Source organism: Falco biarmicus, chromosome 4 (assembly GCF_023638135.1).
Source record: "Falco biarmicus isolate bFalBia1 chromosome 4, bFalBia1.pri, whole genome shotgun sequence".
Lineage (NCBI taxonomy): Eukaryota > Metazoa > Chordata > Aves > Falconiformes > Falconidae > Falco > Falco biarmicus.
Genome location: NC_079291.1, coordinates 79,215,478 through 79,239,204, shown reverse-complemented (window position 1 = coordinate 79,239,204; position 23,727 = coordinate 79,215,478). Strand labels below are relative to the sequence as shown.

At 40.1% G+C, this 23,727-nt stretch overlaps 1 protein-coding gene across 3 annotated transcripts; it reads right to left on the bottom strand.

Annotated features, from left to right (window-relative positions):
- Positions 1-10,529: 10,529 nt before the first annotated feature.
- On the bottom strand, positions 10,530-23,721 carry LOC130148070 (acyl-coenzyme A synthetase ACSM4, mitochondrial-like). 3 transcript variants are annotated; one of them, XM_056336230.1, is made up of 14 exons: positions 23,329-23,721; positions 20,688-20,950; positions 19,601-19,811; positions 18,968-19,175; positions 18,452-18,595; positions 17,557-17,713; positions 16,919-16,998; positions 16,008-16,131; positions 15,411-15,491; positions 15,204-15,305; positions 14,729-14,856; positions 13,940-14,039; positions 13,107-13,226; positions 10,530-11,899 (listed from the first exon to the last, which is right to left on the bottom strand). In XM_056336230.1, the coding sequence occupies exons 2-14, from the start codon at positions 20,883-20,885 to the stop codon at positions 11,813-11,815; spliced, it is 1,740 nt and encodes a 579-aa protein (XP_056192205.1). In that variant the 5' UTR covers positions 20,886-20,950; positions 23,329-23,721; the 3' UTR covers positions 10,530-11,812. The 3 variants fall into 3 exon arrangements, with proteins under 3 accessions (XP_056192205.1, XP_056192206.1, XP_056192207.1); XM_056336231.1 differs by having other exon boundaries at positions 18,968-19,157; positions 20,688-23,721; XM_056336232.1 differs by lacking the exons at positions 10,530-11,899; positions 13,107-13,226; positions 13,940-14,039 and having other exon boundaries at positions 14,755-14,856; positions 15,204-15,271; positions 20,688-23,721.
- Between the last annotated feature and the right edge of the window lie 6 nt (positions 23,722-23,727).

Sequence of the window (23,727 nt, the reverse complement as noted above, 5' to 3'; positions counted from 1 at the left end):
ACTTTAACACTCTTTAAAAAGGGCATACAGCAGACTGCCTGAAGTGACAGTGTTTACTGATGTTAAGGTGATCTGAAAAGAGAATTACCCTGCTTTTCTGATTTGACTATTTAACTGGTTCTGCTTCTCCTCTTACCATTTTTCCATCAAGACTGGGAGCAACGATAACTATGTCTTAAGGTGCCTGGAAGCCTATGTATTTAGTCAGAGAGACTAGAACGGACAGGGCAATGACAACCACATGGAATTCCCAGTGAAACCTGAAGAAAAACACAGTGCAGCACTCAGTTCTTTGAATTTACACTTCAGGAGCACATACAGTGAGATTCAGAACAAGAACGTTTGGGTTGGGGTTTGAGGAACTTCAAGCCTCTGTAACAGGGCACAAAATACTCCATCTCCTCTCCCCATGTTGCAGATGACTTCTCCCATTTTACTGTGGCTGCGAAGTGGTTTTCAAGCTGTGTAATACACACACACAAAGAGCCATGGTGCTTCTAGCCTGTGTACAAGAGAGGGAGGGTATGAAGCCCATGTTCAACCCAGCGTGGAGAGACTGAAAGCAATGAGTGAGTTTGCTCACAGGTTTGCAAGACTGTCAGATTTGGCCCTTTTCCCAAGGTAAAACAGGGTAAATTCCAAGAGCACTCAGGGGTTTACGGCAACAACCCCTGGCTGCCTGTGCCATGTAAATACATTCTGAGACACACAACACAGCTGCTACTGTTTGGAAATGTCATTAACCATTATTCAGTGCAATAATGATAGGTGATAAAAACACAGATGGGTCAGCCTAATTTGTCCTCAAAGTTCTAGAGCAAACAAATAAAAAGTATGACAACCCCCAAACAATGAGCATATTATAGCACCCTTCTACCAGCACACACAGAAAAAAGCAAGTTGACCAGTGATTTTCATGGCAGTAGCAATGAATTCCAGAGAAGTTTCTCATTTGCTTACCAAAAGGTAACCATCTGCTTCCAGAAAGTACAATTCAGAGCAGCTGTTGATGCAAAAGTAGTAGAGAACTACCCAAAGGCAGGTGAAGCAGTTACTCTCTGGCATGTCTTGCTTACTTCAAATAGAACACTTTGGACAGGAGGCAGCCTAAAGACTTTAGCTGTGGAATGAATCTCCAAAGGACTGATGAACAAAAAAAAATCAAAACCACCTCCTTTCACTCACTTTTGTAATTTCCTCAAAAAACGTAATCCTCTCAGCATGCAAATACTCCAAAGAGCAGGGTTTATTTTTCATTGGGGGTCTAATTCTGCTCCTAAAGAACTACACTACTGAAACCAGGGGATAGTTGAAAATGCAAGCCCAGATCCATTTAGATTCATGTAATCTACATGGATGCAGCATTTTGTGCATGTGTTTTCTCTTTGTTTTTGACCTCAATTACGTGCTGTGTAGCTGGAGAGGAAAGCAATACATCCCTTTCAGAGCCCTCCTGGTACAGCCTCTCCTAGGACTTGTGTTTGTGAGCAAGTTAATAACTCAATTAGTTGTCCTGAAAGGTCATCAACAGCTTTAGTACACAGCACATTTGGTATTTTCCCAGGCTTTTGGTGCAACAGCAGATGTGCTCATGGGTACTGCATAGTAGGTTTACAGCAGAACCAGGAAATTTTGAGATAAATAGCTGTGGGCTTTTTTTGGTTCAGTGGTGTTTTTGTGCTCCCAGTAAATACAACCTTGGTCACAGAGTTCAACTATTACTTCTATCTTACGAAGCAAGAATAGAGAGTACACAGGCTGTGCTGTAGCAGCACTGTGTGAGGTGCAAGTACTACACAGGGGCAACAAGAAATGTGAGATGTGACCTAACAGGGATGATCTAAACCTCTGCTGCACCTGTACCCATGTAACTGTGCTTGACTGTTATGGAAATATCTCACAGTCTGAACTGACTACTCAGTCCAGGAAATCCTTGGTTATATTTAATCCTAAAACTATATGTGACCCAGCGCTGGCTAAAGCTGGAAGTCTGATCATCAATAATTATTTAAAAATATTCTCACAAAATAATATTTGACACATAGTTGCATATGTTGTGGCTTTCAGTGATAACAATGCACATACAAAAATAAAGGCAAAAGCTAAAGGCAAGTTTGACTTCTCTTTTATCATTACTTTCAAAACAGTTTTTCCCACATACATTTAAGATTATAGGGAATATATTGCTTTAGAAACACCCCAAAGCACCAGAACAAAAACTGGTCTTCTACTCTTATTCAGAAGGTGGTTCAGCACCTCTTAAGACTGACAGGGAACAGGATGCCAGAAGGCAGAAAACAAGTCCAGGATGAGCATGTTCTGGCCAGGAGCACAGCGGCAAAGCTAAGCCCTTCCCCACTCTTTGTTCCTCAGTTTCCTCCTTTGGATTTTCCCAGGGATCATCTTTGGTAGTTGTTGAACAAACTCCAACTAATCTGTAAAGAGAAGTAACTTTGCAGTTTGACAAAGCTGCATTCCAAGCCGTGTTCCTTTTCTGTGGCAAGCATGCAATTTTAAAAGCTACAGGGTCTTTTGAGGATGAAGTAGGCAGGCAGCACATCAGTCCCAGTGCACAACAAAAAGAGTGAGTTACCTTTTAGAGAAACAGAGCCCATCAGTTGAGTGACTCAGTGATTCCACAAACCAGTAGTGCAGGACAATCATGTGCCATTGAATGTGAGCACAACTTGAACTTCAAAGGGAGCAAATAAAGGGCTTTACCTGGCTGCTTGAAACCCTGGCCAGTGGGACAGTGCTAGGACTCCTGCCCACACTGAACAGAAATGTTTTGATTCACCTGTTTCTTCATTTTTTTTCTAGTCAGGTTCAGGTTTTGTATCCTCACAAAACTGCATTAACATGCTGGTGAGTCTGACTGACCTGAAGTATAGACAGAAAGTCTGGCCACAACAGAGAGAAAACCTCCGGAGCAAGACCTTCCCTGCTGTAACGAGCAATTTACACCACTAGAATGGGGCTCAGGGAAAAACGTGACCAGATCTGTTTAAAGCCCACCATAGACCAGTACCAAACCCCAAGACTCTGTTCAGGATTATATTTTTAAGATTGCTTTAAAAACAATTACTTCCCAAGGTCATAATTAGATGATATTAAAAAACCCTTATTACTTACCTAGAATAAACAGATTATGTGAACCATCTGATTAGTTCACTTCAAAGTGGATTACTTCACCAAAAAGTACTTACTCACATTTAAAATCTGAATGTGCTTAAAAAGAATCAGATTCTGCAATTGTGATCAGATGACATTTTTCATTTAATATGTTTTTATGATTGCACTTAAAAATCTAATCCTATTTCTGGTTATTCCACTCCAAAAATGGGATTACTTTTAAAATATACAACATGTTTTCCCTCTGTTCTGATTGAATCAAGGAGAGAAAAATTAGTCTCCCAGAACAAAGCTGTTACTCAGGAAAAGGGAAATTTGAACCCCTGTGTGACAGTTGTTGGAACCCTGTGCAGAAACTGAGGGAAGCCAAAGGCAGCAAAGCCTTTTCTGAAGGCTTTTGGTGGGAGGTGGCACAGCACTGCTTCACCAGGTGGGCTTCTCCTGCTACTCCTGATCAGCTATTCATGTTTAACTCTGAACTGGGGTGCCCTGGCTTTCTTTCCAACCGTTCTAGATAGTCTGCTAGTGGAGTTTGATTCCTGCATCACCTGGAAAGGCTATAGTACTGTTTACCTCTGCACAGCCTACTGCCACCAGTAATGAGATGTGAAAATCCTGCTAAGATTCCCCCAGAGGTGCCATACCCTTTGAGCCTGACAAATCTGCAGCCAGTGGAAACTGAGACCATTCTGCTAAGGAACTTGACAGGCTATTGACTGTTGCCAGCTGAGGTTTTCACCCATGCTGCAGTATTCACACCCTCTGCTACTGTAACATCCAAGCATTATCTTTCTCTGTTCAGTTATTAATTAAAAACGTCTAGAAATACATTTATATTTTATTACTGTATTGAATTTGTAAAATCTGATTCTTTTGTTTAAAATAATTAGGACAAATTTACGCTCATAGACACAATTTGATTAGGTGAAGGACCATTTCATTTCCCTGTACATAGTCACAGTGAAATCTAATATAGGTTCATCTGTATTTTCAATGTAAGCAGATGACATCAGATCCCATCAGGACAGGCCTATGATGTTACCTAAGCAGTGTTTACTGATGTAGTTAGCATGGGGTCAGATTTAAAAGAAGTTCCACTAGAGAAAAAAAAAAAGCAGAATTCTACTATTCTAAAATATAACCTGATTAGATTTTGAATCTGATTACTGGGTTTGATTAGAGGAGTTTTAATTTTAGGGTGCATTGCAAGGTACTCTTTGTATATTCAAAACTCAGTGATACTTGCCTTTCTTGGGTATTTGTAAGGTGCTGTAACTTTTTTTCACATGCTGAAGAATTAATTTTTCAAGATCATGAGATGTAAATTCAGGAGACAGAACAATAAAAGCTTTTACCACCTACAGGAGAGAGCCAGAGTAAGGCAACACTCAGCAATCACTAACTTGATGAATAACGTTCAACAGAAAGACTAAGATGAATAACGCAATTTTCTACAATCAAATTTCTTTCAAGGCAGTGGAAATAAAAGTTTCCAAGACAGACACTGGATAACTTTCTGGTTTTTATCACTTGTTGAGCTCCACAAATAGGCCTTAAAACTACTCATAGTGAGCACAGTGGCATTCCCAGCAGACAGGAATTCTTCACTGGTGTCTGGACAGCCATGTGTCCTCACAGTGCTCAAGAAGAGAGGTGATTCAGACAGGCCACATCTACTTAACGGCCTTCCTAAGATGAATAGCTAGTGAGTGTCGCATCGAGGTACAGAATCTCACTGGAATTCAGAGAAGCCTTTGCCAGAGTTTCAAACTGGCCTAGGCACCCCTAATTTTTTTGAAATCAAAAGGAAGTTAGATGCCTCGTCATCTCCTCAAATGTATTTGAAAATGTCAGTCTACATCTTTACAATACAATGTTAATACAAGCCAAGATTTCCCTCACAGACATACCTACTCTCAATACACACATACATTAAATGTTTTAGGTAGCTCCTAATGTCAGTGTCCATACCTCTCCTCTGACGGAGCCTGGGCTGCTGACAGCAGCTGTTTCAGCTCCTGCTAGATGCTCCGTCAGGACACTCCCTCTCTACTTCAAGCAGCCCAATACAATACCTAGAGAGGAAATAAGACTTTGGTATTAATAAGCTGAGCTAGGCAAATAATTTGGAAATCTTTGATTCAGTGGTAATCCAAACCCGGCGCTTCCGAGATCAGCTATGATGCCTTCAAAAGTCACCAGTGAACTGAACTTATTCCCCAAAATGTGTTTGATTCCTTACCACATATCTAGCATAAAGACAGAATGGCCTTACTGGTTTGATCTGGATGGCAAGGTTGCCACCTTCTCCTGGAGGCAGAATGTTACCATTTTCATCTATTACTTAAAACGAAAGAAAGCTCGCTCACGAGGAGTTAGGTGATACGCTGTTGAACAGAGAACAGTCGTGCCATGACCTTATCTTATTTCAGACTGAAATAACCGGAATGCTTTACACTCATCAAAGTACCTGAATGCTGCTTTTCCTAATGCTCCAGGCTTAATTTGCATCCCCTCAGGAGCTGCACATACAATACTCTGTAAAAGAAAACTGAATTTATATAGTTTGTTATTCCATACAAATGGGTAATTTTGCAACTAACAAAACGATCTACAAATCTAGAAGAAATACAATGTTAATTTAAAAACATTTTCTCACTGTGATTTTCAGCTCATTTATCTAGTGGTGTAAATCAGCACAGCTAAGAGAAATCCATACAACAGTACTGACCTCATCAGTAAAAGATCCTACTCAGTGGGAAAAATCCTGTTTTCATTCAAAGTGGTGTTACAGATTAAATCAACTGGGCTTGAAAGGCTTCTGGTTTAGATTTGCTTTACAGTAATTTGGCTCCACTTACTTCTCAGAAATGTCCTCTGATCTGTATCAGTGTAAGCAAGGCAGCAGAGCAGGGTTCTGGCATTAGTGTTAGCATTCTACTAATATTTCTTGTAGGGGGATGAGCAAATCCAAAAACTTGGATTTATGGGATTTAGAGTTTCTCCTCATCTGAACCACTGAAGCGGCACCATGGAACAGTCTGGTCTCGGTTAAGAATTTTCTCCAGAGAACTTCTACCCTAGCCATTTGTAATGGTATTTCCACAGGATATATTCACTGTATGCCAGTGACTGCAAACATACCGACTCAGTCTGGCCATAACACTCATAGATATCTAATCCTGTCTCATTTTTCTACTCTGCCATCACGCCAGTGTGGTTTGACTTCCCCCCACCCATGCAGTATTGCAGGCTCTTAAGTTTGTAACTTCATATATGTTGGGAAAAAAAACCCTCAAGAAATAAATGTATTAGAATCACTGAAGGAAAGATATGGTTCAAATCTATGGTCCAGCTGCATACAAGGAGAAACGGCAATTTTGCAGGTCCCCATGAGGATCCCAGCTTCTGAAATTATCACTCTCCAACAGTGCACGACACATTCTGTGTGGCATGGGACTAAGGCAAAAAGCTCCAGCCTGGATCTGGTGGAATACCTGGTAGGATCATGCTGCAACATCATGCAATAAACTGAGTGATGCAAAATGTAGACAGAATCTGGGCTTTAAAAAAACAGTTCTGTTTGCTGTGAACTTGCTGAAACTTCTTGTCACGGGCACTCCAAAAGGCAAACACCAAGCAAAAATCAAAGAGACAGTGACACCGTTATTTGGTGGGAACAGGCCATGCCTCAAGATAGTTTACAGTGGAGAGGGAGATTTCATTACTCGTTTTTACAAAGAAAAAATCTGTAGTATTGCATAGATCAATCCATGTCTGTGGGTGGCACAAAAATTGAATTTATGTTTCTGAATTTCCACTCTGCTGACAGCACTGTCTCCCCTCATGCCCTGCCTTAATAACCCACTAATGCAACAACTTCTGCTTTCAATGACCCACTGTTTTTATTCTTACATTTAAAATAGTTGCTGTGCAATACTGCAGTATGCCATGTGAAAAGATGCATGATCCCATAATCCATGGAGAAAATGAGGTGGAATACTCACATTTTATCCAGCCTCTATTAGACACATCCCATAGTGCATCAGAGGAATTAAAATTCATCCAAAGCTGGGTAATGAGGAGAAAAAAACCATAAATGAAGCATTTAATAGGAAAAAAAAATTACAAATGGGGTTAAGCAGATGTGGACATTGTGAATTAACATAATCCTCTTTCCATTCATTAATAGGCCCGATTCCTTCAGGAATCTCTCAGGAGTGTAACTTTATGTCACCTAGTAGAAGAGATTTACCTTTAGTATCATTTTGCTGCAGATCATAAGCATGGTAAGAGAAAAAAAACTTGTGGAAGTATTTAATCTGATTAAGGGACGGACACAAAATAATCTCTGCTTCCTTCAAATTTCTGTTATTCCATTTACTAAGAAAATAATGCGCTCTGTCCAGAGCCAGCCAGTCTGAGCACAATAGTAACAGGCAGTGAGGTCTGAAGAATCCAGCTGTGAATGCCTAGACCCTGAACCCAGCACCTAATCTCACCTCTGCACCTGACCGCCTAAGAAGTACCACAGGTAAACAAATACTGATCGTTTATGAAAGCATCATAAAAGGCTGAGATAAACATTTTTTCTGAAACATATCCATATGCTCTATCACCCACTGGAAGGTAGTGTAAATACCCAAATTCAAGAGGCAAAGTGTGCTACCTTCTTTTGAGTCCATTTATCCAAAATGTGTGGCAGTCACAAGGCCTTAAAAAAAGCAGAGGAGCGTGGTGCTGGCAGCTCCCCTCTCTCAAGGGGAACCTGACTGGAGAGAACGGAGCTGTGCACAGCACCGGCTCATCGGCCCTGCTGCAGCCGGATTTGACCACAACTTTATTTTGTTTGTTTTCTTCTGGTAGAATCCCATTCAACAAACTTCTTGCTTTCATGGGAGATTTCATTTTCTGAACTCACTAGAAGCACGTGAGATTGTGCTTGAAGATAACTTTAGTTTGGATTTTAGGACTGTAAAGGAATCCAGTGAGAAGCAAGCTGCTGCTGGACTCTGTCACTGCCACAGCTGATGGGAGCTCAGACACTGATGGGGAGTTCTGGTCTGCACCTTAAACCTAACACTAGAAGCTGAATTTGGCAAATTGCCTCTTCTCTAATTGATCTTTTCAATAATGAACTCTTCTCACACAGATATGCTTACATCCATTTAATTTGTAAACTGTTCTTTTGTATTCTTACAGGGGGACTATTAAGATTCAGATCAAGTATAGCACAATAATTAGTTTTACATCAACAATCTGAAAAGCCTTATGAATAACTGAAGCCAAACTCTGCTAATGGCTGCTCTGTTTTTCCTTACATCTTTATTCCAACTGTTTGTATTGTGGGAAAGGAGATGAAGTTGTCGATCACTTATGAAATGCTCCAGCTCAATGAACTGGCTAAAATAACATATGCAAAGTCACAAAAATCACCATCCAGCAAATCTGAAAGACCAAGTTCCAAACACATTCTGGAAATGTATTAAGGATTTCTAGACATAAAACTAAATATTAACTTTCTTACTAATGCAAGCAGAGCAATTCTTTGTGCCAAAATACATACACACTATTATATACACACACACAGAGTATATATGCATACATGCAACACTAAGCATGTACTATGAATTTCTGAAAGTATTAGTTTTCATGACGTATGATAGCATCATATACGAAAGAATTATTTCTCACATACTGAATATAATCTCAATTCTCATTCCATTTACCTCAGAGGGGTTCTTAAAGCAAAAGATGGGGTCTTAGTTTCATGTCTATTTCAGAACAGTCTTCAGTATAAATACAGGTTGCTTATGCAAGTTCATAGTTTATACTATGCATAATATGCCTCAGTTTAAAAACACGCCAAACACTCCCAACCTTGCACTGAGAATTCCGCTCCTGGCTCACTGTTGGAAGAGGCATGCCTTCAAAAGAAGGGGACACTGACACATGGTTCTCATCCTACCACCAAAAATGTGGGGTTTGAATCTTGCTGCAACAAAACTGCCAGCCCCCATCTAACCCAAACCAGAAAAAATGAGGCTGTTTTGCAACTTCATCACGATGTTGCACTATAGAGACCATATGTACCCAAGTCACCATGTCCCTTCCATAGGCTTGGGATGAGAAGCTAAACTCTCAGGAAATCATGCATCAAAATATATTTGATACAGAATACCTTTTCTGATGCAGGTATTACCTTTTCTATTGTCTTTCAGAATAACATCAAATTGAAGCTGGGCCGTAAGAGGGATGGTGAGGAGGTCTCAAAAGGAAAGGCTAGTCTGTTGAAAATTTTATTTTTCAGCCAGAATGATACAATCCAATTAAGTTCCAAACTTGTGATTCCTAAAGAAAGCCATGTGCTAGAGAGCTGTATTTTGCTTTCAACTGCTTGTAGCTGCAAGCTTGTGTCTCTGAAATCATTCTGCATGAATCAGAGGAAATGTCTTGGTGATTCTCTGATCCTGGGCAAAGAAGGAGAATTAAACAAACCATCTACCTTGGACATGAGACAGAAAAGTGTGTTGAATATCAATGATAAGAGGTTGCTGCAGCACAGAGCAGAGCACTTCACCGACTACAGCCACAGCACATGGCATGAATAACCTGGCAGACTGCTCTACTGTGATCCCAGCCCATTCATGCAAAAAGCTGGGTACTAAAGCTCAACAGAAACCCAATTTCTAAGGTCAGCTATGCAAGAGATCACCGTAGGTGACAGTTCTAGAGTTGAAGCCTGGAGCAAATTATTCTAATGAGCCACAGTAGAATTTAGAGTGTCTAGAGTCATGACCCCACTGAAATCAGTGGTAAAACTCATGTCTTCAGTGGTTTAATTTCATTCAGACCTTTTTTTTAAGGCTCTGAACTTTCCCAACTCTGAATTTAGTTGCTTGATTTTTAGGTCCTTAAATTTGGTGAGGGAAGAAAAAAAAAAAATCAACCTCCCAGTCCTCAGACATTACTGGAGTTTAACTGCCCAAACAACAGCTAACTGCAGGGACAAAGATAATTTCCAGGAGCTCTGAATTCCAGTTTGTACACTTGCTTATCATTCCACTTTTTGCAGACTTTTTGTTGTTTTAAAACACCTTTTTTTTTGTTGTTGTTGTTTGTTTGAAACCAAGCAGAAAGATGTAGAAGCTGTAGAGCCCCTGGATGGCCCAGGAGTACGTGACTTTCAAAGAAAACTGAACTGGGTATAGAAAAGAGCTCAAGGCAGTGACAAGCGGCATGCCCAAACAAGTGCATTCAAGAAACTAATGATTAGTTTTATAATCATGTAATCTAATGCTCCTAGAAACCTTAGGAATGAAATAGTGAAAAATTTTCTGAAATCTCTGTGAAACGCTAAGGAGCATTACAAAAAATGAAGCTACTGTCAAAAAGAATGAAGTAAACGCATTTATTGACAATTGCTTTCATTTCAGCAGTTGCTAGTACAGAAATTGTTGCACTGACATAAGCAAAGTGTTTACTCTTAAGAAATGAAATATTTTACTTTCTCAGAATTAAAATTCTCCAAATCTCACTTCACAGCTGCTATAGACACAGAACTACAGGCAGTGAGACAGAGCTGTAAGAGACCTTCTTTCCTGCCTGAAGATGCTATTGTTCTCCAGCAATTTCTTCTTATTTAATGAACAGAAGGGGACTCCAAGGCTGGAGATGTTTCTATCAAATAATGAAAATTCATGCCAGAAAATGAAATCTTTTTTGAGTACACAAAATTAAAAAAAACCCTGAGGATGAACAGCTAAGAACTGATACAGCCTTAAAGTTTGGCCCACTATTCCATGTGCAACTGTAAGAAGTAAGTGTGTGTACACTCCAGTACATGCTGCTTCATAAAGCTAAGAGTGAAATGTTAAACAGGTGTGACCATCCAAACCAGGTCAAGGGAGTTTTTTCTGGTTTCACCTTTAAGTGGCTGCAGAAATAGACTGGTCCTATAGCAAGTGTCTACTATGGCAAAGAACCACGGTCTGTTCTACAAATGGGGTCACCTGCCCAACAGCATACTTCATTTTAAAGACCACCAGAAGTGGTACAGGAGTTCTGTCTATTGTGTGTGAAGATCAGAACAGGGGGTGAGCAACAAAGCTACTTTGTACAACAGAATATTTGTGGATAAAGCATGGGAGAAGCTGGCACTGCCTGTCATCAACACATATGTCAAAAACAAGAAAGGTTTACGGAGGTCATATGGTGGTATCAATAAAGAGAAGTCTTTCCATCTTCAGTTGATTATAGGAGGGCTGTGCTGAGTTTAAACATGCTGCATTTAAGGACATAGCATTTGAACCACTCAAATCCATGCATGCCTTTTCTCCAGCTTGGAGCTTAGAAAATCAACATCAGCAGTATCTCCTCACTGATCTTGGATACCATCTAAAAGAGATGGGTCACCAGCCAAATTCTGGTGAACCTGTGGGCATTCAGACTAGAATGGAGTGTATATTTTGTTCCCTTTCCCAGCAGGGCTTCAGTAACTGCAACTATGGTACTGACATTAGATGCTTTGCAAGCAGGTACAAACATCACATCTTGGTGTTACCTATAGTTTTTGATGCACAGGCATTTAACAAAAACAGATCAGAAGGAGGGCAGTTATATAGAGAAATTTATATGGTGTTAATGGAGTGAAAGAAGTTCTGTTAAATTCCAAACAGTATTACATCCGTCCCCACTCTTTGTTTCTTAATTCGTGCCTCTTGATCTTCCCAGTGTTTGTCTTTGGCAGCTCTTGGACAAATTCCACCTAAATAAAGACAGAAAACAATGCAGCATGTTCTACAGAGTTGGTTTTCGAAAACTGCCTCTCAATATAGGTGGAAAACTAAGGACTGCTATCAGTAAGGACTGCTTGTCTACTGGATCCCATCCAAGCCAAATGAAGCCAGCAGATTGTGCCACTTGCGAAACAATTTCTCTGGCTATCTGTGTAGCTGCCTGCCAGCTAACCAAACTGAGCTGTGTAACATGACAGCTGTAACAGAAGGATGAATACCTAAATGGTATCAGAGGTCAGAGATGAATGACAAAAAGAAGAAAAAAGGGATGTTATTGGCATAAAGTCTTCAATGGTTCTTAGTCCCTACAAGTTCTACACAAGTGAACTGAGGCACGCTAGTAGCTCTTTTCCCGTAGTGCCAGGATTACTGAGAAACCTGAAGTGTATCACAGAATGGTTTGGGTTGGAAGGGATATTAAAGATCATCTAGTTGCAACCCTCCCCCGCCAAGGGTAGGGACATCTTCCACTAGACCAAGTTGCTCAAAGCCACATCCAACCTGGCCTTGAGGACTCGCAGGAATGGGGCATCCACAGCTTTTCTGGGCAACCCATCCCAGAGCCTCGCCACTCTCACAGTGAAGAATTTCTTCATTATATCTAATCTAAATCGACCCTCCTTCAGTTTAAAGCCATTTCCCCTTCTCCTATCGCTACATGTCCTTGTAAAAAGTCCCTCTCCAGCTTTCCTGGCACTAGAAAGCTTCTGTAAGGTCCCCTTCAGGCACTGGAAGGCTGCTGTAAGGTCTCCCCAGAGCCTTCTCTTCTCCAGGCTGAACAATCCTCCTGGGCTTTCCTCTTATTTATCAACTGTGAGGACCAGTAGATAAAAACTTATTCAAATTCAGCCAGGTACTACCCTAAGTCACCAGAGAGTGCTTGGCTGAAGATTAAATAAAAAGTGGAGAATTATGATTGTGAGCCTGACTTAGAACATGCAGATCTACCTAGGATAGCCTACAGAGCCCAGAAATTTTTGAGAGGTTTAAACACTTTACTCAAATGCATGATAAACAATGCAAGCTAATGTTATGTAGGAAAGATTTTCTGAAGCCAGTGCTCTAGCTGAATCTTTATGTCTGTCTTTCAGGTGAATCATCAAAATCCAAATAATAATTCTACTGAGATTTATGGAAGGATGCCCTGGTTTAAAGCTTTTCCTCGGAAGCTTTTACCTTTCTAGGGTATTTATACGGAGCAGTAGTTTTCTTGACGTGCTCCTGTAAGTCACATGCTAAGCTCTCCAGGTCACTGGATGAAAAGGTTGGGGACAGGACCACAAATGCTTTCACAACCTGTAAGGTAATATCAACAAAAGTGACCTGACACCATCCATTTTTAAGAGCTAATATACAGGTTACCAGTGAGCAGTACTGCTCACAGTCCAGTCATGACGTGCAAAAGGGAGGAACAGAGAAACCAACACAATGCCCAGCTTCTGCACATGCATGTACAGAAAAGAAAGTTGAAAGCACAGTTCTCCTGTCCTCACTGCAAAGCAAGAGCACGTGCTCTGTCCTCTCAGTGGGTGTCAAGAATTAGGAGTAATAAGGTGTCTCTGTAGAGTTCTCCCTGAAGCTGAGGGACATGTGGTTTCCCTCTCAAGCTCACACTGAGGACAGTAGGTCCATATCATCCCAGCACAGGACTGTGCTTTCTCCATAGGTGTAGCCCAAGTCTAATTCTAAGGCAGTTATAGTATAACTTCAGCTATACCAAGACAGCCAGAAAAGACAATTCCATTGTCTAGGCAAGTGCTTAACAACAAAGGGAAAGTAAATATCATTGTAATGTTCTCCACAGAGACAACCTTCTTGGGATGAAAAGAAACTAAGAAGAGCAAAGTCATGTAAATGGGAAGAGATTTTGCCCATCACTCCAAGTAGGATTATCCATGATGACATGACTGCCTTACAGCTGTACATTATTCATAAAGTAGGAACTGCTTTATATAGTTACACATTTAAACAAACATATTGCTTCCCCTAGCACTGTTCAGCATCATTACCTCTCCTCGGAGGGGATCTGGGCTGCTGACAACAGCTGTTTCTGCTACTGCTGGGTGCTCTATCAGGGCACTCTCTACTTCAAATGGCCCAATGCGATATCTAGGTAAGGAAAAAAAACATACAGAATTTGGTTTTATGAGCTGGAAAACCAGTACCAGATATTTTTTAATTGTCATATTGCAGAAGAAATCCCAGAAAACAAACCAAACCAACAACCAACTACAGAAACTTCAGGCAGATTGGGAAAGTTGGCTGTGTTAGAACACGGGAACATTTCATTGTGGTCACATGGTAAAGAATTGCTGGGGCTGTGGATACTTCTCTACCTCTCCCCTTTCCTTGTGGCTTCCTAACTAGAGCTCCATCCCATCCTGATAGCTGGGGTCTGCACTACCAGCTGATGCCACATTATGGTATCCCACCATAAAACACTAAATTGTTTCATTTCAATATGTTAAAAATAAAATGTTTCAAATGCTCTTTGGAGTCCGATAGAGAGAGCCTTAAATTTTAGTCAAAACCCAAAGTAGATTAAAATCCCTCCTCTGTCAATGTAAGTCTTTACTCTTTGTCCAAGCAGATGAGATGTTGCAGGGGAAGCAGATACAGAGATGCCACTGACATCACCAAGATGATACTGCAGGTCTATGAAAGGCTAACAATAAAAGCAAGTATTCCTAAGTCAAGAGGTCAACACATTCATCACAGCACTATTATGTTAGAAGTTCACCAGGAACACATGTAAGATTATACAATGGCAGCTTTAGAAAGGAAGTGTGCAAACTGACCCTGAAGAAATGATGATGTCATCGTCTCTTCCAATATACTGAAAATATCCATCTTCATCCATAGTCCCTCTGTCTCCAGTGACATAAAAATCCCCACGTTCAGTTTCTGCAGTTTTCTTAGGGTTATCCTCAAAGTGGTTTACAAACAGTAGTTTAGATTTTGAGCATGCTACAGTGCACATAATGTTAAATGCACTGGAACTTAATTTTTTAGTCAAGGATGTTCAAGAATTGTACCAATATTGCTATAAAATACAATAAAAAAGGTTTAGAAAAACATTTTTAATCTTTAAAAAGATTTTTAACTCAGTCTTGAGCAAACTCTTCTCTTCCCTTTTCTAACATCTCATTAATCCAAACAAACAAATTCCTCTAATAATAAACTGGTGAAAAATATTCAGCTTTTTGAACCACTATGAAATTGGAGACATTTTGGGGATATTAGTGGTGGTGAGGAATAAAATAAAGTCCTTACTACATATCCAGCGAAGAAACCAAGTGGTCTTACAGGTTTGCTTCTGACAGCAATTTCCCCCTGTTGGCCTGGAGGCAGAATATTAGCATTTTTATCTATGATCTAGAATGGAAAACAACACATATTTTAGTCCAATGGGGGCAGAGGATGGACCAAACCCAACCAACCAACAAACCAACAAAACAATCTAAAGAGCAGCCAACAAACCTGAACATCATAAAGGGGAACTGCCTTCCCCATTGATCCAGGTTTAATCTTCATTCCTTTAGAAACACAGCAGATTATTCCCTGTAAAAATCAAAACAAAGTTTTGCAATCGAAAACTGCTGCATTCACATTTAATTCATTAAATGTATTTTCTAGAATAATATTGAAGTAAGGAATTAAAATTAATAGGATTCTATATGTCAGTGCTGTGTGGTACAGATAAGCAAACTCAAGAAACTCCCTGAAAGAATCCTGTCCCATTATTTGCAAAGAATTCATGCCCTCTGCTAACCAGTTGTCTTCCATAGATTCAAACTCTGCCCTCTTGCCTGTCACTGTCACTTGGAATTTGCTAAAGGACATTTATGGAAATATTAGATCACATCTCCACCCAACAATCCACGTTTCTGGCAGGTTCTGTGAGAAGAGCCATGTAGGGGTGTTCTTTCAGAGGTTTTCAAGGAAAGGAGATTATCAAAACATTCACAAGAACATGAAGGAAGAAACAGGCTGTGTTCTTTCAAAACAAACCTTAAAACATCATAAAGCAAAAAGGAATTATGAAGATTTCATAGAATATTGACCCCACAGATATACCGTTTCAGTCTGGCCATATATTTCATGGATGTCCAGCCCAGTCTTGCTTTTCCACTGCTCCATGACTTCTGGGTTGAGTGGCTCTCCTCCACTCATGCAGTGCTTCAGGTTCATGAACTTGTAGCTTCGCAGGAGTTAAAAAACAAGGAAGGCAGTACTTCAATCTACTGGGCAAGACAAGTGGCATCCAACTATAAACAAATAATACTGGAGAGCTGTTTACTAGGAGAGTTACTGCCATGAAGTGAAGAAATCTGAGGATTCCTGATCCTTTGGCTCCTGACACAGCAAGGATATCAGTCTGTGCTCAACACTATACAAATGAGTAGTAGTAGTCAGTCAAACACACACAAAAAATAAAGTAAAATTTTTGCTGAAGTCAGCTGGGATTTAAGGACATGCCTGTAACTAACCACACAGCAATGTGCTGAGCCAGGGCCCTAACTGCTGACCCTCTGCAACAGCCCAAGTGAGAAAATGCAAGAGGAGAGGAAGGAACAGTGGCTGGCAGTGAGAACTGGAGCAGGGGATGCTGTACAACTACCACAAGTCACTCCCTCACATTTATGTTGACACTGACTTCCTAGGATGACATTCCTTCCCAAAGCATGGATAATTAATGTGGTAATTGAAAATTATGATAAAGAATTTAACAGGTAGTCACTCATCCCCTCAGGGATTTGCTCACGAAGTTCAGTAGTGAAAGTCTCAAATTTCTGAGGGAAAGCATCAAGTTTCTCCATGTTTGATCATAAAACTCAGCAAAACTCACAATTTTTGTATGACATCTTTTCACAAAGGATATTCTAAACTAAATTTCTACCCTATTTTGGGTCAAGCAGCTAGATCTGGGAGCTCACTGAAGTTTAGTTAGGGTAAATTAAATATTAGTAAATAATTTCTTTACATACTTGGAAAGATCACTTTGCACCAGCATGCGGAACAATGTTGGAGCACCAACCAGCACGTCAATGGGGAATCTGCAGAGAGTCTGGCGAGTTAAACAACAAGATGGACATATGAAAAAGCACCATGCTCTCTGCTGCGAAGAAACCTTCCTACAGCTGGTGTAATACACAGAGATTCACAATATATTTGATCGGACAAAATCTCACGCTAACACGTTTACGTGACACCCAGACGGCACCGTTTGGAGCACGGCCAGAATAAGGCTGTCTCTATCTGCATTACAGTGAGGTTTTCGCTTTCATCTTAGCCAGTGTGGGCAGAGCAATGCTGCAGTTTCAGTCTGCATTAATAACAGCTGATATTACTTCCACAGTCACCAGAACAAAAGGCAAGCAATTAGGGCTGCTTTTGGATGATTTGCATTCACGTGCTCTTCAGCTATGAGCAAAATGTATGAATGAACCGCAGGTTTGGCCCTTTCTGTGTACATTACAGATGCAAATAGGGGCTTTACACAATGGATACAGCATCTCAAACACAACTATGGACACAACCCTCATAAAACTTAATAGATGGTGTTAAGAATTTTCTTTTTGCACTCTTCCTTCAGATTAACACATCTCCATGAGTTTTTACTTACATTTAGGATGGTTGCTGATTCAATCCGTGGTAGCTTATGTATAAAGATGCATGATCCAAAAACCCAGGGATCAAAAACAGATGTCAGTGAAGCTAGTACCCAACCTGTGTCTGCTGTGCTCCATATCATGTCTGAGGGAGTCAAATCCAACCAGTACCTGATAAAGCAGAAAAAAAAAAATATTACTGATAAGATAATGAACAATTTTTGATTAAAAAAAAAGCCCAAACCTCAAACAGAAAACAAAAAAAACAAGCCCAAGATCTTCTGACAAGATGCACTGGGCATTCTGAGAAAGTTTATTTTTGGAGCTAGCTCTAGGACAAAAGGGCATCTAACTATACATTTGCATTAAAAAAAATATATATATATACACACCCATACATATATGATGTCAGTCATAACACAGGACCAAGTAAGGGGAAGAGAGCAGTCTGAATTTCAGTGAAGTGACTTTCCACTAGGTAGGAAGACAGGGCTGTAGCAGCAGCATTCATGGGTGCTGTGTTGGACACCAGGTATTTCAGTTCTAAGGCTGCTGAGGGACCAGGGTGATCTGTGCAACCAACATAAACTCAGCCTCTGCTCATCTACACATGTCACAAAGCTTTTGCAGCTCAAGCAGCATGGTATCTCTTAGTTCTTTGTTCTAAAGTATTCCCAGCTGATAGCTATCCTTTCAACAACTCTAAAGAAAGGGTAAGAGATATTCATTGAAAAATGGTAACACTGGGGGTAATCCTACTCCCCTAGAAATCTGCTGGAGTTTCTAGTCCGATTTCAGAGGAAGAAGCATTGGGGCCATACATTGGTATTTCTTATCCAGCAATTTTTCATCAGTTCTACTACGCAGCTTCAATTATCCCATGTTCAACCAGGCTCAAACTTTTCATACCTTTCACTTAAAAGGGGTCTGAAACCAAGACTACCCTGGGAATGTTCAGTCATCTTTGGAGAACCTGTGGTTCCACTGGTAAAGTAGAAACTCACTGAGTCTTGAATCCTTGTTTTGACGCAGGAATGGTCAGCAGATTGGTGTCTTTAAAACAGAGAACGTAATCATGAGTGGTTGCTTTACACAGGCTTCACAATGTGATGAAGTATGGCATAATGCAGAACTCCCACCCAAAAGCTCCACAGAAGGTTTTCACCAGATTAGACTGAAATCATGTGGAGTTACACTTCCTCAAAGACAGACCCCCCCCTTAAGAAGAACGGGATAGAAACTTCCCAGAACAAGATCACCGTTAGTATGCAACTCTGATATGGATCAGCAATCAAGTAGTCACTATTACCACCTTAATGTTGGCATTTGATGAGTATTTGTAGTTGATGGATAGTTGTAAATGAGCACTTGTGGAGAATAGGTTTGCTTTCTGCATCATGACTGCGGTGTCACTAACATACTCACTTGTACAGGTGAGTGAAGTTCAGCCACCCCTCCCTTCTGCCTTTGGACACCATTAGCTTGGTTTTCAGAGACTGACACTGAGATGCCACTGAGTCCACAGCCGGAGCCAGTGTGTCATCAGTAATGATGCACTTGGCCTTTGATGCCTGGAGTCGATATAACATGTCTTTGGCTGATAATTGGGATGTTCCTGGAATAAAAACAATTCCTGGAAGAGCAATAAAGTCAGTATGGGATGTCATTTTTTATATCTGATTCTTTTCTAAGAACCTAAACTATTAACTATTCTCAAACTGACCTCTGAGATGAATTTGCCCTGACATTCCCAAGCCAAATAGTTATAGTGGAGTAATGCAGCTGCTTGTGCTCTCCTGTAAGGAATGAAATGTGGAACTGTCTTGTGACTTCCATGACTCTTCCCTGCCTTCTGTCATCTCCACGCCTGCTGCACAGGCCACCTGTCCTATGGCACCTACTGCGTATTCATTGATTGCCTGCATAGTTGGTAGCTCGGCCACTCACTAGATTATTACATTGCTTTTCCTTTATAAACTTTATAAGCTATATAAAGTCTTGATCCTCTCAACCAATTTGCGTTAGCCAGTTTTACCAGTCTCAGGTATGCTCACTGACCTGCTCGCATGCAAGCCACAACCACCAGCCACCATTCTGGGATGCGTGGCAGGATCACAAGAATTCTGTCCCCCTTCTGCAGTCCACATACTTTAGTCAGCCCATTGGCCACTTTCCGAGACAGGAACCCCAGCTCCTCAAAGCTCCACTTCACTTCTTCTCCTTCTCCATTTACCCACCACAAGGCAGGGTTTGATGGTCTCTTTCCAGCCTACAAAACACAGAGATTTAAAACCAAAACACAAATTTTATTCTGGAAGACCATGAAATTATAATGCACAAATATCTGCAGATTATGGAAAATCTGAGTATTTCACAACTGGCATATACATACAAGCAATTATTTTTTCCTTGTCCTTAATGAATCAAGATTTGCTATGGCAAGCTCAGATATTCCCAACAAATTCTCCTTTTCTGAACCTGAAATGTTTACTAGCCCAACTGTCTCCAGACTCAAATCCTACTGTGGATCCTATTTCAGTGTTTAAGCCTTATGCTGAGCATTAATGCTCCTACAAAATAATGGATGACATGAAATACTTCACATAATACTCCAGATATTCTGCAAGGAGTTGTGGAATACTGTTAAACAGAAGCAGCACAGGCAGAGGACAAAATCAAACAACAGGAGGACAGGGAGTCCCAGGACTCCTTCTAGTCTGACAGCTCAGGAAGAGGGGAGTTCAGTGGTCTCTGACTACAGGGCATCTGGACAAATGCAGAATGCACTTTGGAGGCAGGCAATTAAACATTGGTGGGAGGATTTCCCTTCGCATGCAATGTTACTGTTCTGTTACCTCTATTTTTATGATATGACTATCTAATATAGCATGCAGAAGGAATAAGCGCAGCCATTCTGAGGTTAAATCAAAGTCCAAAGGGATTCACCATTGCTTTTTCTGCCTACACAGGGAGCACCAAGGGTCAGAGACACTTTTAAAATCAAGCAAGAAAGAATGAGATTTTGTATAATTTCCTAATGCAAATTAGTTTTGGCAACTGATTTTTTTTGATAAAGAAAAACCCCCAACTTATTTCAATGACATTTCAAATCAAAGTATCTCATCTGCACAACAAAATCTTCTACCTTTTCAATCTCAGACCATTTGTCCAGCACATCACTTGCAAAGTTAAAGTACTTTGGTATCTCCTGTTCACCCCGCCTGACAGACTTGTACTGTGAATATACATCAGAGGCAAGCAGCCTGGGGTGTCCATGGAAAGTCCTATGAGGAGGCTTCAGGGTCCACAAGGATTTTAGAGTCTGTAATTTAAACAGCTTCATGGCAGAAGACGATGTACGTAGATGCTGTAGACTATATAAGAAAATCAGAACTCTTGCTATGAATCCTGCAACAAACAAACAAAAAAATAACCTTGAGATTATCCAAAGACAATTCAGTTATGAATTAATGAGTTATTAACTGAAGTCACAGCCAAAGTGATGCTTTTAACAGTTCAATTAAACGTGAAATTCTCCATCCTGCTTGCTTTCATTTTTTTTATACCACCAGCTTTTTAAGGACCTAATGTGTTGTACTGAACCGGTATCTTGTGTGTAGCTCAGCTGATCCTTACAGATTCCCTATGTGTTCTTTGGGGCTGCTAATCGCTCACAACTCTCCTTAGACAAACATAACATCAGATGTTACTGTTTGCATTATAAGGAGGTTACTGGTTCTTACAGCGAAGCATTCAGTAGCTGATTCTCTATTCTTTCACATGGAGCTGAAGGATGTTTCCAGACTACTTCCATCAATATTCTCACTGGTTTAGCTTGAACAGTTCCTGACTGATATACCCATTCACCACATAGATCCCAAGAATCTTCACTTCAGTAATCAATTATATAGGTCCCCAAATTTGATTTAGACACTTCTACATTTGCTCGCTGTAAATGCCCTCTTACATCCGTAGTTATCACAATGATCCTAAAAGCTCTCCAGTCCCATTCCTTCCTTCCTTCCCATTGCTTCTCTTTTTATATTACTATTATTTTTGTTGTTATTATTTTCATCAGTCTAGAAGATTGCTTCAGAACTGTGCTCAACTCTAAAAAATTTAATGCTTGTTTGGAGGCTTCTCGTAAGTGCACAGGGAGATTATCAAACATGGGAAAAAAAATCCCTGGCCTGTGTCTGGAAGAGCCTGCAGTCAGAGCAGGAGCCAGCGGAGTCCTGGATACCTATGATAATTCCAAAACCTGTGTCCCTCTACTGATTTTGCTTTTTCAACTACTAAACACAAGTTACTAAACTCAATACAAGCTTAGGTGAGTGACTGTTGAAATACAGGTAAATTTTCTTTTCTATTCTTACAAAGGATGAAGCTATCCACAAACTAGGAGCAAAATTATACGTAAACTCTTGATTAAATTCTTTTCCATGTGGAACTTCTGTGGCTTGAGCAAAGCTGCAAAGTTTTGCCCTTTGTCCCAGGTTTTTAAGTTTGTTTTGCATTCATTTACCACTTGTCCCACATCTTCAACCGTAACCACTTATCCTTACACCTCTGAGGCATGGATCTCACTTTTGGTCAAATTGTATTGCCCAAGAAAAAGTAACTTATTTAACAGTGGAAGTATTTCCTTATTCCTTAGCAGGAGCTTTTACAGTAATATTTAATCTGCCTATCAGGTGAATGAACTCAAATTCCTAGAACTTACACAACTTAAATCTTTTCACTGATATCTGACAGCATAAAAAATCTGGATGCAGATTTTTCCCCCCCAGAACACATATTCTGTCAAAACAAACTAATTCACGGTGTTCTCCATGCTACATGGAGAATATGGTAGAGAAATACTGACTAGCTGTAAATAATCCTATAGGATATGATTTGCTCCTGAGAAAGAATCATAGGACACGGATATAAAATTAGGTATTATTATGTCCCTAAATGCCACCCACTTCAGAAGCAGAACTACAGAGCAGAAACTTACTCAGATGGTACTTACATTTTAAATCAAAACCTCTATTAACAGGGCCTGGTGGAAAAAATTAATCTGAAAAGGTTTTACTTGTTAAAAATAGTCTTTTAAATATTCCCTAAATAGGTCCATAGAAAATGGATGTTAATAAAGGGTTTTAATGTCATATTATGGGATATACATTAATTTTTATTGCTTTTTCTTATTTAAGGAAATGATTGCCAGATTGCCAGGTTTTCATTAAATGTAACCTTTCTTTGAGGCTGTGACCACTGTTAATGCCAAACCCCATGGATCCACTTTCATTCCTTTAACAGAAAAGCCTCATCATTTAGATTATTCTTTTTAATAAACATAGCAAGATATTTCTTATTTCTTAGTCTGCTCTAATTCTATGATGTAGCTATAATCTACAGATTTCAGAGCACTGCAATGACAAAATCTATACAATAGCCCTTAAAGAAAGGAGGAGAGAAAGAATGTTAAGGAACAGTATTCAGGATTGGAAATGGTATTCAAGACTGGCAAGATGAAAAATGTTTTAAATCCAGGATTCCCTAGTAGTCTATAAAAAAAGTCTGCAAAGTTTTGCTTGAGAGCTTTCAACAGTTTTTAGCACTTCTTCATCCACAAACTCAGAGGTGAAAATGAAGTAAGGAAATTGAGGAAAAGTCCCAGTAATGGCAAAGTCCTCTAAACTGCTGCAAGAATCAGAAATTATTTTCCTGATTTGAGTAACATCTGCTTCTTTTCAATGATCAGCAACACTAGGAATTCAGACAAATAATGTTTTCCTGACCTGTTTGCTCTGGACAGCATAGATTGAGAGCTGACTAGGGTAGATCCTCTTCGTTTGGTTCATTCGGCTTTCAGGACATGCATTTCCCAAATGAGGCACTGTAAAGCTTAGCCTTTATCTGCAGATGTGAAACCTGGATGCTCTGTCAGGAAGGATTTGGAATGAAACCCCTTCTGCTTTATCATTTGCTTCTCTCAAAACAAGGAGAACAGAACATAGCACAAAACAGACCAGGCAGCACAATTCTTTTTGTGAAGTAACCTTTTTCTTGTAATCATTTACACTGTTGTTAATTGCGCATAATTTGCACCTTAACCTAAAGCACTTTGTATCTTCTCTTTTCCCCCACTTGAACTATACAAGTAGATCACAAATTCATCAAGATGAAGAGAAGTAGTT

Excerpts from the sequence above, each read along its gene's own strand:
- LOC130148070 (XM_056336230.1), bottom strand. The coding sequence starts at position 20,885 with ATGAAGCTGTTTAAATTACAGACTCTAAAATCCTTGTGGACCCTGAAG. Across the intron at positions 15,306-15,410 it reads TTCCCCTTTATGATGTTCAG|ATCATAGATAAAAATGCTAA; the intron begins GTTTGTTGGCTG and ends TTTCCATTCTAG. Across the intron at positions 11,900-13,106 it reads CGTATAAATACCCTAGAAAG|GTGGAATTTGTCCAAGAGCT; the intron begins GTAAAAGCTTCC and ends GTCTTTATTTAG.